At 46.5% G+C, this 15,157-nt stretch overlaps 2 protein-coding genes across 3 annotated transcripts in view; both read right to left on the reverse strand.

Annotated features, from left to right (window-relative positions):
- The window catches only part of EEF2K (eukaryotic elongation factor 2 kinase), a 67,086-nt gene extending 51,929 nt beyond the window's left edge, over positions 1 to 15,157 (reverse strand). For both annotated transcript variants that reach the window (XM_008061768.1, XM_008061769.1), the window contains exons 1-2: positions 15,142 to 15,157; positions 1,598 to 1,919 (exon numbers count right to left, since the gene is read on the reverse strand). In XM_008061768.1, coding sequence (XP_008059959.1) covers positions 1,598 to 1,843 — 246 coding nt within the window. In that variant the 5' untranslated portion in view covers positions 1,844 to 1,919; positions 15,142 to 15,157. The remainder of the gene's footprint in view (positions 1 to 1,597; positions 1,920 to 15,141) is intronic.
- SDR42E2 (short chain dehydrogenase/reductase family 42E, member 2) overlaps positions 14,771 to 15,157 on the reverse strand; it is a 36,970-nt gene continuing 36,583 nt past the window's right edge. The window contains exon 15 of the mRNA XM_021714292.1: positions 14,771 to 15,060. Coding sequence (XP_021569967.1) covers positions 14,771 to 15,060 — 290 coding nt within the window. The remainder of the gene's footprint in view (positions 15,061 to 15,157) is intronic.

Below are 15,157 nucleotides of genomic sequence, written 5' to 3' on the forward strand. Positions count from 1 at the left end.
AACTCAAAAAAAAACAAAAAACAAAAAACAAAAAAAAACAAAAACAAAATAAGTACCTTTTCCTCAGTCCAGAATAGAATGTTCAACCCTAAGCAATGGCTTTTTTACCACTACTAACATGAAAAACCACATTTGTCCTGATACACACATATACAGGGGTAATATAAAAATATTTCACTAAAATTGGACAAATGCGAGGTAGAGACCTTCCACGGTGAGTTTTTAAGCAGCAAACAAATTTGAAAAAAGGTAGTCAATTCTCACAGTCAACAACAAATCGTTGGTGCATATGCTGAAATGTGGGAACAGAATGGGAAGTAACATTTACTAGGTACCCACACTGTGCAACACACAATACTAGGTATTGTTTCCAAATAATGATTAACAAGAATTTAGTTTATCCTTCACAGCTATAACCCCACAGAAGGGCTATAAATGTAAAATGAGATCATTTTTTCAGTGCTCCTAAAACATATTTCTAGCAAAGTATTAGCTTACTGTGCTTTTTTGATGTCTCTGATGGACAAATGGGAAGACTCTTAAGTCTGCAAACAACTGTTGTTTGCCTCTCTGTACTCAGTGCACAGCCAGTGACAAATTCAGAATACGTGATAAATAAATGCAGGTATCATGTCATCAAATACCCAGGCTGGTACCTACCAAATTATTTTACTTTTCAATAAAAGTATGTTACTAAATAAACACTTTTTTTAAATTAACAATGGGTATACCATGAGAGGCTGGTTATCAATAGCCAATATAGTCACCACATTGATGTATGCAAATAGGAGTGTATTCCCGTTTCAAGAAATTAGATCTTTGCACTTTGCAGAATTCTCCAATTTTTTAATTCTATTTTGTTCTTTTTCTTTTTTCTTTTTTTGAGTCAGAGTCTCACTCTGTCAGTCAGGCTGGAGTGCAGTGGTATGCTGACGGCCACTGCAGCCTTGACCTGCTGGGCTTAGGTGGTCCTTCCACTTCAGCCTTCCAAGTAGCTGGAACTACAGGCATGCACCACTAAGCCCAGCTAATTTTCCTTGATTTATTGTAGAGACGAGGTCTTGCCAAGTTGCCCAGGCTGGTCTCGAGCCCGTGGGCTCAGGCAATCCTCTCACTTCGGCCTCCCAAAGTGCTGGGATTATAGACGAGAGCCACAGCATCCGGCCTCTGTTTCATTTTTAAAAAAAATATTAGGGCACTGGCCATAAGCAATTGATATATCACTCAAAGTTATATGTGCGAATGTGTATATGCCTATGTTCAAGAAATAAGATCATTACAATCTGTAGTGCTCTCTGATATTTTCTATTTTTTTCTGTTCTGTTCCATTTTCTTAAAAAAAAAAGTTGGGAAAGACTCAAGACTCACTATAAGGATTTCACAACCCAAGAATGAGGCCTAAGCAGCAATTTGAAAAACACTGCTCCATGGTAAATAAAACTTGTTTTAAGCCAACAAAATCCTCCAGGCTTAACAAGCATATCCTCAGATCCAGAATACAGAGCACTGGTCAGTGTTTAAAAACACAGGGAAGACCCCGAGCAGCAACCCCAACCCTCCACCCCTTGTAGGGAGGTGGAATAGGTGACTCACTCACTTTGAAATGGAAGGAGCTTGCTGGGGACCCGCTGGACCCATACCGTTCACTTTTCGTTAGGTTGCTGTAGTAGTTATTAACCTTGGAATTGACATTCTGGTTTGACCTGGGATCGTCAGTGATGGGGCAGATGAAGTAACCCTCTTCATCGTCACTGTCTGCATCAGAATCACCATCATGGCCAGTCCGGGAGGACTGGCCGCCATCAACGCCTTCCAGGCGGAAGATGAGGTCTTCATCTGCCATGTTCTTGGGGTGTCCGTTTTACCCGAGGGGTACACGGTACAGCCAGAATTACCGGGCAAGTGCAGTGGTGAAGGTCCTGCAAGGGAAGCAAGAGCCAGAGAGTGGGTGCTGGGTCCTGGAAGGTGAGAGCTTGCTGGGCCCCTCACCCCAAATACCACTGGTTATAGTAAGAGTTAGCACCCTCGGAGTAAAACCTAGAGCTATCTTTTAGGGAGGCAATTGGCAGCATTCAGGAACATTTCAATGTACAAACCTGTCGATCCAGTAATTCCACTTCTAAGAACTCAGCACTTGGAAATGCTGGAACAAGGTAGGGAAAAGAACTGCTTCTTAAGTAGCCAGAGTGCTCTTATAATAAAATTCAAACGCTTTGCTAAGGCTACAAGGGCTGCATTCATCTGGCGCCCTGCCCACTTCTTCTCCAGCCGCTCTCCAGGCACACTGGGTTTCTTTCTGTTCTGTGAACACGTCAAGTTCATTCCCAACTCCAGGCCTTTGTACTTGCTGTTCCTTGTGCCTGGATTCACCTTCCTGCTGTTGGTTCTTTCTCATCATTTAGATCCCAGCTCAAAAGACACCTCTTTAGAGAAATCTCTGGATCCCCAAATCAAAGAATCGCCTCCCCCAAATGTATATCCAGTCACTTCCTAGCACATTACCCTGTTTCAATTTCTTCATAGTATCTTTTTTCTAAGCAGAAATCATCTCGTTTACTTTGTTATTGTACATATACCCAGCGCCTCAAAGCGTGCCTGGCACAGAGAAGTCGTTAAATAGTACATTTTTCCAGAATGAATGAGTGCCCCTAAGAGTGTTCTCTGCAGCAGATCAGTAACAGTAAAAAAAATGCCAATAGAGGCTAGTTATATAAATTACAGGACTTCTTTCTACACCATAATACTGTGTGACTACTGGAAAGAGGAAACTCCGACAGCCACAGACATGCAAAGATAGTTGAGAAAATTCAGCAGGACTGTAGGGTACAACACTCTCATTTACAACCAGTTGATTTTCAATAAGGTGGCCCGAGATAGGTCAATGGGGAAAGAACAATCTTTTCAACAAATGGTGCTGGGATAACTGAATACCCACCTGCAGATAAGTGAAGTTGAACCCCTTCCTTACACCATACACAAAAGTTAACTCAAAATGGATTAAAAACCTAAATGCTGGAGCCAAAACTCTGTTAGAAGAAAACATAGGAGAAAATCTTCATGACCTTGGGTTAGGCAAAGCCTTCTTTGATATGACATGAAAAGTACAGGCATCAAAAGGATAGATATACTGGACAACACCAAAATACAAAACTTTTGTGCTTCAAAGGACATCATCAAAAAAGTGAAGGGGGCCAGGCATGGTGGCTCACGCCTGTAATCCCAGTACTTTAGGAGGCAGAGGTGAGAGTATTGCCCGAGCCAGAGATTCGAGACCAGCCTGAGCTAGCGAGGCCTCGTTTCTACAATAAATAAATAAATAAATTAGCCGGGCGTGGTGGTGCACACCTGTAGTTCCAGCTACCTGGAAGGCTGAAGAGGAAGCATGCCACTGCACTCCAGCCTAGGCAACAGAGTGAGACTCCAACTCAAAAAGAAAAAAAATAAAAATAAAAAAAGTGAAGGAGCTAGGTGCAGTGGCTCACTTCTGTAATCCCAGCACTTTGGGAGGCCAAGGTGGGAGGATTGCTTGAGCCCAGGAGTTTGAAACCAGCCTTGGCAACATAGTGAGAACTTGTCTTTACAAAAAAAAGAATAAAATAAAATAAAGTAAAGTAAAATAAAATATAAAAAAAGTAGCCAAGCGTAGTGGTTCATGCCTGCAGTCTCAGCTACTTGGGATGCTGAAGTGGGGAGGGTTCCCTGAGTCCAGGTGGTTGAAGCTGAGGTGAACCATGATTCACCTCAGCTGCACTCTAGCCTCAGCTATAGAGTGAGAACCACTGCACTCCAGCCTCAGCTATAGAGTGAGAACCCAACTTCAAAAAAAAGTGAAGAGACAACCCACAGAACGGGAAAAAAGTTCTATAACATATATATCTGATAAGGAACTGTATAATGAACTCTTTCAACTCAACAATAGAAGGACAAATAACCTAAATAAAAATGGGCAAAGGGTTTGAATAGACCTTTTCCAAAGAAGATATACACACGGCCAATAAGCACATGAAAAGATATTCAACATTATTAGCCATTAGAGAAATGCAAATAAAAGTCATATCCCTGAAGTGGAAATAATTTTAAACATTGAAAATAACAGGGGTGGGTAAGGATGTGAAGAACATGGAACACTTATACACTGCTGGTGGGAATGTAAAATGATGCTGCTGCTTTAGAAAATAGTCTGGCAATTTCTCACAAAGCTAAACATTGTGTGACCATATGATCCAGCAATTCCACTCCTAGGTATATTTTCAAAAGAACTGAAAACATATGCCCACATCAAAACACGTACCCAATGTTCACAGTAGCACTATTCACAATAGACAAAAGGGAAAACCACTCAATTGTCCATCATTAGGATAGATATAAACCAATTCACCAGCCAATGAATAAACACAATTTCATTATATAGTCATATAATGGAATGTTAAATGGCAATAAAAAATGAGGTACCGACACATGCTTCAACATGAAACTTGATACCATTATGTGAAATGAAAGTACACAGTCACAAAAGATGATACTTATTGCATGAATCCACTTATATGAACTGTCCAGAGAAGGCAGATCTATAGCAACAGAAAGTAGATTAAAGGCTGCCTGGGGCTGGGGGGATGGTGGGTGGTTGGGGGGAAATGAAGAATTACTGCTAATGGGTATGGGGTTTCTTCTGAGTTGATAAAATGTTCTGAAATTGTGGCATTGGCTGCATGACCGTGAACATACTAAAAGCCACCAAATTGTACACTTTACATGGGAAGATTGTAAGATATGTGAATTACATCTCAGTACCGCCAAAGTTAAAGAAAAAAACAAAGACAGTCAAGAAAAGCAGTTAAATCAAAAAGCAAGTTGCAGAAGAGCATATTATGGTGATCCTATCTGGATTTAAAAAAAAAATAAGCCAGGTACAGTGGCTCACTCCTGTAATCCTCGCACTTTGAAAGGCCAAAGCCGGTGGGCTTGGTTTAGCCTGTAATCCCAGCACTTTGGGAGGCGGAGGCGAGAGGATTACCTGAGGGCTTGAGACCCACCCAGGCAACTTAGTGAGACCTCGTCTCCACAATACATCAAAAATGAGCCGGGCGTGGTAGCGCACGTCTGTAGTTCCAGCTACTTGGAAGGCTGAGGCAGAAGGATTGCAGGAGCCCAGCAGGTCGAGGCTGCGGTGGCTGGGAGCATGCCACTGCCCTTCAGCCTGGGTGACAGAGTGAGACTCCAACTCAAAAATAAAGAAAGGCCAAAGCCAGAATATTCCTTGAGCCCAAGAGTTCAAGACCAGACTGGGCAACACAGTGAGACCTCGTCTCTACAAAAAACAAACAAAAATTAGCCAGGCTTAGTAGTCCCAGGATCGCCTCAACCCAGGAGGTAGAGGCTGTAGTGAGCCAAGATCGTGCCACTGCACTCCAGCCAGGACAGCAACACCAAAAAAAGGACATGTATACATACAAAAAAACTTTCCTGAAAAATCCATAGGGACTACATATAGCATTTGAATGGGCAGTTGTGGAGCTGGAAGCTGGGAGTTGAGGGCAAGGAAGAAACTTTATTCTATACTATTTTAACTTTTTACAAAACTGGATTGCTTTCAATACAAAAATAATGCATTAATTAAATTTTTTTAAATGTTCAGATCCAGCCAATAATTCCAGTGATCCAGCTTTGTCCATCTGGCGGGCAGCCTTGTTATTTGAGGCTTTGGCACTTTCTTGAAAGCTATAGATGCAGGAAACATATTTATATCCTAACCCAGTACACACCTATAAAATGGAAGCAAAAATTTCAGGGAACTGCACTCAGCAGTTTACTTTGTACAATGCACTCTTGCTATTTTCAGTTCTACTTGTATCTTTTGTTTTTCTTTCTGTTTGTTCTTTTTCCTTAACTCTCCACCCACACACTGATGTCTCCACCCACAGTTTTAAAATTGATGCCAACTGCCAAGTTTGTTTCTTACCCTCTGGGCAAGACTCAGTCACAGGCCTGAGTCCAATGACAGAGTCACCGGATCCTGCTCATCACCAAACTCTGCCCTGGGCCTGCTTCTCCCCACTCTCAGCTGCTCCCAGCCCCAGCAACTGCTCTGCCCTGGTCAGCCCTTGGCCAGAATCCCTGCTGACCAAGAAGGCGTGCTTCCTGGAGCTGCCAGCAGGCCTGGCCAAGCCACTTATGAGTGCCAGGGGAGGGGCCGGCACCACAGCCTCGGCCTGCAGACCTCCAGGGAGTGTGGTTCAGTGGTTAATGGAGCAGATCCTTGAGCTGGGCTGCCTGGGTGGTGGTGGGGAGGGTAGGGGGGTGGAAGGTGGGGCAAATCCTGGGTCTGTAGCTGCTGACCTCGCCAAATTAATTCATCTTACCAACTCCCCCATTTTACAGTGGGGAAAGCTGATGGGGAAGTGGCCTAGCTAAGGAAGCACAGCTAATTCACGGGAGAATTCAAACCAGAACCCCAGCTCTTGGGCACAGTCCCACCACAGACCTGACTCTCTCAGCCCTGGGAAACCAGAGGAGCTGCAGACAAGCAGCTGTGACCCTGCCTGGCACAGTGCTCTGAACACAGCGGCACTTGATACGTGTTCCAGAACCAAGCCAGTGTCATCTGTTTGATGACTTTTGAGTTGTCATAAATTTGCTCTTATGGCAGCTGTGTCAGCGCCTGCTAACTCCCCCAACAGCTGTTCACTCTTTCTTCCTTAATAACAAAACCACTGAGTTTTGACTACTCAGAATAAGGTCTACATTTCCCAGACTCTTTTGCACCTACATGTGACCAAGTTCTGGCCAATGTAATATAAGGAAAAGGATTGTGTGCAACTACAAGGAAAGGTTCTCAAAGGGAAGGGAGTGTGTCCTTCTGCTCTCCCTCCTTCCTGCTGGCTGGAATGCATATGTGATCACTGGAGCTCAAGCAGCTATTTTAGACCATGAGGTGGAAGCCATGTCCTGAGACTGGCAGAGCCATGGGACAAAAAGAGCCCAGGTTTCTTATGTCATGGGTCAGCATAATAGTCCTGGACTCACAATTTCCATACTTTGATACCTAAACTTGTATAATCCACTGTAATTTTTTTTCTTTATTACTTGCTAATCCTATCTGGTCCATTAGCCCCTTCTCTCCCATATCATAAAAGTCATATCCTTTATGACAAGTTGATGCCTGCGCAGGGTCAGTCCTGGAAAAACTGTGGCCTCAGTCCAGAGTCCTAATTTGGCAGAAGTTCCCACATGTGCACACGAAGACTGGGTACCTAGATGATGTTGAATTCCCCCAGACAAGCAAGGAAAACTCAGCAGCCCCTAGGTCAGCTTCACAATGCCTGTTCCACACCAGCCAAGGCACCCAGCCTCCTAGGAATTTGTATCTAACCTGAGTTTCCCTTAACCCAAGGAAAGGGTCTGCTCCTGTGAGCAGAGAACCTAAGATCAAGAGCAGGACCCCACCCAGCAACTAAGACATAAGGATTTTCTAGGTTTCCTCTGTCCTCACTCAGGCATTCGCAGCTTCCTCTCCTAGTCCCTATTTCTACCGAGAGGTAACTAAGTGAAGTTCTGAGTTAAAAAGACCTGAGTTCACACCCCAGCTCTGTCACCCACTAGCACTGTGTGTCTTCACCTCTTGGGGCTCAGCTTCCTCATTTATAAACTGGGAAGCATACCTGTGCCCACCCCATTAACTCATGAGTTGTTATTATTAACATCATCATTTTTATTATCATAAAAGGGGGCTGAACCTTGGGTCCCAGCCATATTGGTGACCTGGACATTTAGCTAGTAGCAAAGTCAAGGTTTTCTAGGGGTTCTCAAGAAACAGACTATTTTAGGCTCTAACCACAGGAACCACTGTCTCGCTGTCTTGCTACAAAGGGCTGCTCCAGTAGTTACAGGAGTGGGGGTGGTGGCAGAAATCTACACTTGCAATGCGGAAGTGAAAGGCTGCATGTCAAACCACAGTAGCCACTGGTTCTCTTCCAGGCTTGTCCTCCTGCTGTAGAAAAAGGCTAGAATCTCCCCATCCCACTCCTAGAAGGCAACATCCCAGAGCCAATATGGCCCACCCTGAGCCAGTCAGTGCACACACTAGTACACGCCCAACATGGCAGAACCCACGTGTCCCCAACTGCAACCACAGTGGACACGGGTGACTTAACTGCCACCTGGTGCAGTGCACTTACTTCTTCATAAAGATCTGCCTTCCCTGCCAAGGGAGGGCGGGGATGGGATTGGCAGTAGAGGAAACTGCTGCAGGAGTGGGGGTAGGGGGGCATACCTCATCAACAAAGGACCTGCCTAATGAACATTTGTATACCTAACCCTGAATTGTACCCCGCACGTTAAAAAAAAGAAAAGAAAATCTGCCTTCCGTCCACGCTCAGATCACGTGGTTGGGAGGGCCTTCCGTGATCCAGCTCTAAGCCAATCACAGCGTTGGGGCGCCTGACCACAGTGATTGGGTCAGAGGTGGTCATGTGACTGAGCCAATCCTTTCAAGCCTGAGCGATGGCAAGTGGTGGTCTGTCCTTTCTGGCTGGATGTGAACCTGAGACTAGGGCTGAGGGCCCCACAGAACAAAGTGGGTCTATGATGGAGGGCAGAACAAGAGATAAAGAAAAAAAAAAAAAAATGACGAGTGATGATGTCACTTGAGACCCAGAACCTAAACGTGCCTGAAACCAAACTACTCACCCCCTAGCCTGGACTTTTGAATTACATGATATGATAGACCCTACCTTTTGGGGGGGTAGGGTAGGAAGAACTGTTTAGCTGGCTACAGATAGATGTTGTCACCTGTAGTAGGAAAACCCAAAAACCAGCCAGGACTTGAGCCACTGTATATTCATTATATATATATATTTTAAAACTTTGTATTAAAGTACATGGTTAATATAATACCCTTTTCTTACTAGGGTCACTATATATGACCACATAGGCTGGTACTGCTCAACTCTAGTGAACAACCTGTGCAACTGTGCATGGACAGCCCTACTTCCCACCCCTAGACAGTGTTACACTTGTAGATATCTCTATATGATATGCTTTCCCTACCGCTTCTTAACTTATCTGTTTTGGTCCTATCTTCTGATTTCCCGGCATGATAAATGAGACTTTAGCTCCACTTCCCTTTACCACTTCCCTCCCCCACCCCACTCCCAAACTGGTCATCATCTGGTTCCTTTAGATTTCATGCCAAGAACTCTCTGTCTTTTTCCACCAACTAAAAGAAGCTATGCGTTTCTCACAGTGTAGCGCGAATTCACAGAAGAGAAGTGGCTTGTGTGTGGCAAATGGGTGACAAGAAAGCAGAAAAGACCTTTACTCCTATTGACCTCAAAAAAGGCATAATTGTGCCAGGTGCAGTTTGCTCATACCTGTAATCCCAGCTCTCTGGGAGGCTGAGGTGAAAGGACCACTTGAGCCCAGGAGTTTGAAACCAATCTAGCCAACATGGCCAGACCTCATCTCTATCAAAAAAAAAATCCCAAAATTAACGCAGTGTGGTGGCACATGCCTATAGTCCCAGCTACTTGGGAGGCTGAGGCAAAAGGACTGCCTGAGCCCAGGGGTTCGAGACCAGCCCGAGCAACCTGGCAGGACTTTGTCTCTGCAATAAATCCAAAAATGAGCCGGGCATGGTGGCACATACTTATAGTTCTAGCTATTTGGTAGGCTGAGGTGGAAGGATCGTCTGAGCCCAGCAGGTCGAGGCTGCGGTGGCAGTGATCATGCCACTGCACACCAACCTGGGCAACAGAATAAGTCTCTGATTCAACGAAACAAAACAAAAATCTTCCCCTAGAGACTCTAGAAGGAACAGCCCTGCTGACACCTTCCTTGATTTTTAGAACTGCTGACCCCAGAAACTGTAAGATAATAAATATGTTGTTTTAAACCACTAGGTAATTGCAGTAATTTGTTACAGCAGCAATAGGAACAAATACAGTCTAGAACAGTGGCTCTCAACCTGAGGCAATTTTGCTCCTTCAAGGCAATGTTTGGAGACATTTTTGCATGCTGGAGGTGCAACTACCATCTACTGGGTAGAGGATCAGGATGCAGCCTCTGCCGCATAGGACAGCTCCCTACAATGAATAAGTTTGACCAAAATGTCAGTAGTACAGAGGCTGACAAACAAAACTCTAAAGTGACTCTTGTAGAGATTCAAGGCACCCTCCCCAACCCTCTCTCCCCGCTCTTCTCTTTAAAAACAAATCTCCAGGAAAACCATAAAGAGACAGAGAAACAGGCCAGGCTCGGTGGCTCAGCCTGTAATCCCAGCACTTTGGGAGGCCGAGGTGAGTGGATTGCCTGAGCCCATGGGTTCGAGACCCGCCTGGGCAACTTGGCAAGACCTCATCTCTACAATAAATAAAAAAATTAGCCGGGTGTGGTAGCACGCGCCTATAGTTCCAGCTACCTGGAAGGCTGAGGCGGAAGGATCGCCGGAGCCCAGCAGGTCGAGGTTGTGGTGGCCGGGAGCAGCCACTGCCCTCCAGTCTGGGCAACAGAGTGAGATTCCAACTCAAAAAAAAAAAAAAGAGAGAGAGAGAGACAGAGACAGAGAAACAGTCAGGCGCGGTGGCTCACCCTGTAATCCCAGCACTTTGGGAGGTGGAGATGAGAGGATTGCCTGAGCCCAGGAGTTTGAGACCAGCCTGGGCAACTTGGCGAGACTTCGTCTCTAAAATAAATCAAAAAATTAGTCAGGCGTGGTGGCGCATGCCTGTAGTTCCAGCTACCTGGAAGACTGAGGTGGAAGAATCGCACTCCAGCCTGGGTCACAGAGTAAGATCCTGACTCAAAGATAAATACATAAATATAATTGCAGCACACTGTGCTCAGTTTATATAAAACTGGCTTTGTCCAAGGGCTATTTCATTGTTTAAGAAAATAGAAAAATGTATTTTAGAACACAGAGCACTGACTATTGTCTTTATACAATATTAGCAAAATGCACAAGACAGCTTGAATTTTAATGTTTAACCATCTGTTGGGCACCCTCTCGTACACCCCAGTACACTCTGTACTTCTGGCAAGACAGACCAGGAATACAGTGTTTCGCTTCTCACGTGAACTCTGTGTTTACACAGCCACTTGGTGGCCGGACCACGTGAGCTTCTTGAACAAAAGGGGCCGTGTCTTATTGCTCCCCAGCTCCCAGCCCAGAGCACAATGCCTGGCCCACACCATACATGCACAAGTGCATGCTGCATGAATGATCGAGTAACTGGAGAAAAGTCGGCAATTTCCTGCTGATCTGATGGGTTCTGCAGGCGTGGAGGAGCAGAGGGACTATTGGGTTGTAATTACAAGGCGGCTAGTTGGTCCAATGACATGGCTAAGACCCTGAGTGGGAAAGCCTGGATCATGAAGGACCCAAAGAGCACCAAGACCAGGATCTAGCCAAATAAGGCCCTTGGAATGGACACATCTGAGTTCAAGTCCTGGCCCTGCCACTACCAGCTGAGCAATGTTGGGTGAATTATTTAACTTCTCTGAACCTCGGCCTCCTCATCTATAAAATTCACTCTTCCAATAGAGTCAAGTGAAGTGAGCAAGGTGGAGAAGAGGCGAGAGAGATGGCTGAGGGCCAGAAAAAGCCTCTGTGGCATATGGTTTTCCACCATAAATTCATGTGCCACCCCCTACCTAGCCAGGGACTACATTTCCCAACATCCCCTGCAACTAGGTAGGACCATGTGACTGCACTCAGGCCAATGAAATGTGGACAGAAATAACTTGCGCGTCGCGACATAGCCCCGCAACCCATTTTCCACACCCTGGTGGCCTCCCCTTTGCTGGGATCCTGCCCAGAACACACTGATAGCACTTCAGTACCACTTATAGAGGGCTTGCTATGTAACTCTTCTCAGCTCCCTGAAGGACATGGGCTCCTTCTTTCTTGGCTTCAAACATGCTACGCTCTCCATCTGGCATATGCCCTGTCTACCCATTCCCTGGCCAACTCATCTGCTTATCCCTCAGGTCTCAGCCTAGATATCACCTCCTCCAGGAAGCCTCCCCTGGACTCCAGGAGGTAGGCACTGTTAGCTTCATTCTACAGAGGAGACAAACTGAGGAACAGAGAGGTTAAATGACTTGCCCCAAAATCACATGACTAGAAAGTGGGAGGAGTTGGGTTCAAAGCAGGTGCAGGTTTCCAAGGCTTTCAACGCACTTAGCACTTTCTTAACCAGTGCTTCTAAAAGTGTGGTTCCTGGATCACCGGTCACAGCAGCAGCAGCTGCCACCTTCCCCGGGAAATGCTTAGAAATGCCAATGTTCAAGCCTTATTCCAGACCCGCTGAATTAAACTCTGGGGGTTGGTCCAGACATTGAAATTTAAACAAGCCCTCCAGGGGTGCTGATGTGCACTGGTTTGACAACTGCTGGCCTAGAGAATGTTCTGCAGTTTAGGCACTTCCTGTGGCTTGCTAGTCCCTGCTAGGTCTAGAGTGCTTCACAGATGGAGAGTGGACGACCCTCCATCCTCTGATTCTCTGGCCATTTGAAATGCTTCTCTGAGAATCCCATAGCCCTGGGACTTGGGATCGCCAGGGCCTGTCATCTTCTGCTTTATCATCAGCATGATAGTGACTCACTCTCTGCTTTGCAGAGGCTTCTTGTTTGTGCCCATCTGCCTTGGCACAAAGATGATCAAACAGTTTGATCCAGCCACACTTTAACGCCAAGCCGCTTTCATCCCAGGTGTAGACATGGTCGTCACTCTAACCACCTTCTTCTAGAAGCATTCTCTGTTCATTGAGATAACAGCAGATTCTTGGTCAGCAAAACCAATCTCCCTTGACACAAAAACCTTTTTATTAGCCAGCCACTGTTACTTTGACTATAGTCCTAATCATTCCGTTGTTCTGCTTCAGGTATAAGAATTAGACCAGAAATAGAGACTCCAAGAATGAACCTGAACAAATCCAAATTTTTGCTGTTCACTCTCAGCTTTCTTCATGTAGTTCCCAAAATCCTGGCAAGCAGACGCCAACCCTAGTGAATACCAGATAAGACTTCCTTGGAGAACATTACCAGTGCACAATAAGAAGTTCACAGAAACCCTTCCCCAGTGGAACAGCCTGGCCAGATCACCCCAATGAGAAAGGACAGCCAACAAGCCACACCCACAGACCTTCCAAAGAGATCATTAGAATCCTGTTCTTTTCCGAAGTCAGTCAAGAATCTCAGGGGAGGTGGAGGGAGGGGCTGTGCTCCTGTCATTCAGGGGCCCAGGTTCCTGCTTGTGGCTCTGCCTTCCTCTGGGCCCTCAGGGTCCCGTGGACTTGAAGAGCAAATGAGGAAAGAGTGGGAGGTCCTTAGAGTCCAGGCACGAGAGGGGCACACACCATCTCCACTCACATTCCATTGGCCAAAACTCAACTGTGAGGCCCAACCAAATAATAAGGGAGCCTGAGAAAGTTCATCCAGGGAGCACATCAGGAAGAAGAGAACATGGGCATTGGTGACCCACAGCTGTCTCTGCTACATAAGGCAGGAAACACATTTTAAAATCAGATCAGTGATATATCCTTCATCAACCAAAAAGTATTTTTCTGTCACAAAAAGCACCTAAGAAAGAAATTGTAAATCTCAGAATGTACACCTGTGATCACATGTAAATTGTGACCATCTCAAGTGATCATCAGGCCCTGACTTCCGGCCTTCCTCACCCCTGCAGAAGATAAGAACTTGGGACTTCACACCCTTACTTTGAGAAGGGGGCAGAGAGGAGGGTAGACGCCAATCCCAGCCATGTTACACTAGAATTCATGTCAACAGGATTTACTGTATCTGTTGAATTAATAACTGAACAAAAGCATCACTGGTCAAGTGCTGTGGAGGCCACAAAGAAGGAAGACACTCACATTTACCACCTCTAAACCCTTCCTCCTTCCGCTGGTATCTTTCCCAACTCAGCTTAAACATCACCTCCTCCAGGAAGCCTTCCCCAATAACTCTTCTCCCCACCACATACACTCAGTAGGCACTACCAGCTTCCACCTGCTTGCTTTGTATTCCCACATATTTTGCTTGTTAGAATCTGTTTATGTAACCAGCTGTTACTTACACAGGGAGTTTCTGGGGCCTGAGAACCACTCTGGGCCTTGGTTTCCTACTCTGTAAAATCAAGGTGGTATTCAATTCCCTGCAACTTTACAGCCTATCCGGAGCCCTCTGTCATCAGATACTTCCCAGAGCCACAGGCCCTCACCCTGTGGGCCATGCACTGTTCTAAGCACCTGACATGTGTTTACTCATCTAACCCTTCCAAGGACACTAAGAGGTAGATACTAATACTGTACCCACTTTATGAATGAGAAAACCGAGATCCAGAGAGGTTAAGCAACTTGTCTAAGATAATATGGCACATGACGGAGCCAGAATTTGAACCCAGGACTCCAGTTCCACGGTTTCCTGCTCGTGGGTATTTTGTCCTGCTTTCCTGGTTTAGTGGGGCCCCAAGGCAGGGAGTGCCCACCACCAAGGACCCAGAGTTCAGACTCCCTGAGAGTGTGCCCATTGAGCGGATCACCTTCCGGCGCAGCTAGGCTGATTCGCTGCAAGCCCCACGCGGGCGCAGGCGGATCTAGGCCGGGGCTTACCCGGGAGGGTCCCTGCCCCGCGCTGCCACTAGCTAATGTTCAGCCTCTTGGCGCACGTGTCAAGGGCGCCTGCCAACAACTCAACTCCCGCAGCCAACAATGCAGCAAGGGCGCGTCTACACAGTCCTCGAGGTTCTAGGAATTTGGGCTGACGCAGGCCTCTAGTTCGGGGGACCGGGTGAGGAATGCGGCTTCGGGCCCTGCAGGGGACGGGAAGGCAGGGCTGCGCCCACCCTCTGCGTGCCAGGAGGTGGGGCCGCCCCAGGCGGAGGCCCCTCCGAGCTGCCACTTGCAATTCTTTCCCCAATCACATCGCCATTAATCTGCATGACTTCCCCCATTTTACAGAAGCAAACACTGAGTCCGGTGAGTTTAACCACCAAAGGAGAAGCGCCCCCCCCTTCTTCCGCGCGGTCTACCAAATCCAGACCCACTGCGCTCCAGGAGCCAGCTGTGCACCCAGGGGGGAGCAGGCCTGCAGCGCCCGATCTGGGCCCCCCACCCAGCCTTGCCGGCCGCTGCCCGCACCTACCTCCCTCGGGCGGATA

This window comes from Carlito syrichta, unplaced genomic scaffold (genome assembly GCF_000164805.1).
Source record: "Carlito syrichta isolate Samal-C Ts95f unplaced genomic scaffold, Tarsius_syrichta-2.0.1 Scaffold305573, whole genome shotgun sequence".
In the NCBI taxonomy this organism is placed as follows: domain Eukaryota; kingdom Metazoa; phylum Chordata; class Mammalia; order Primates; family Tarsiidae; genus Carlito; species Carlito syrichta.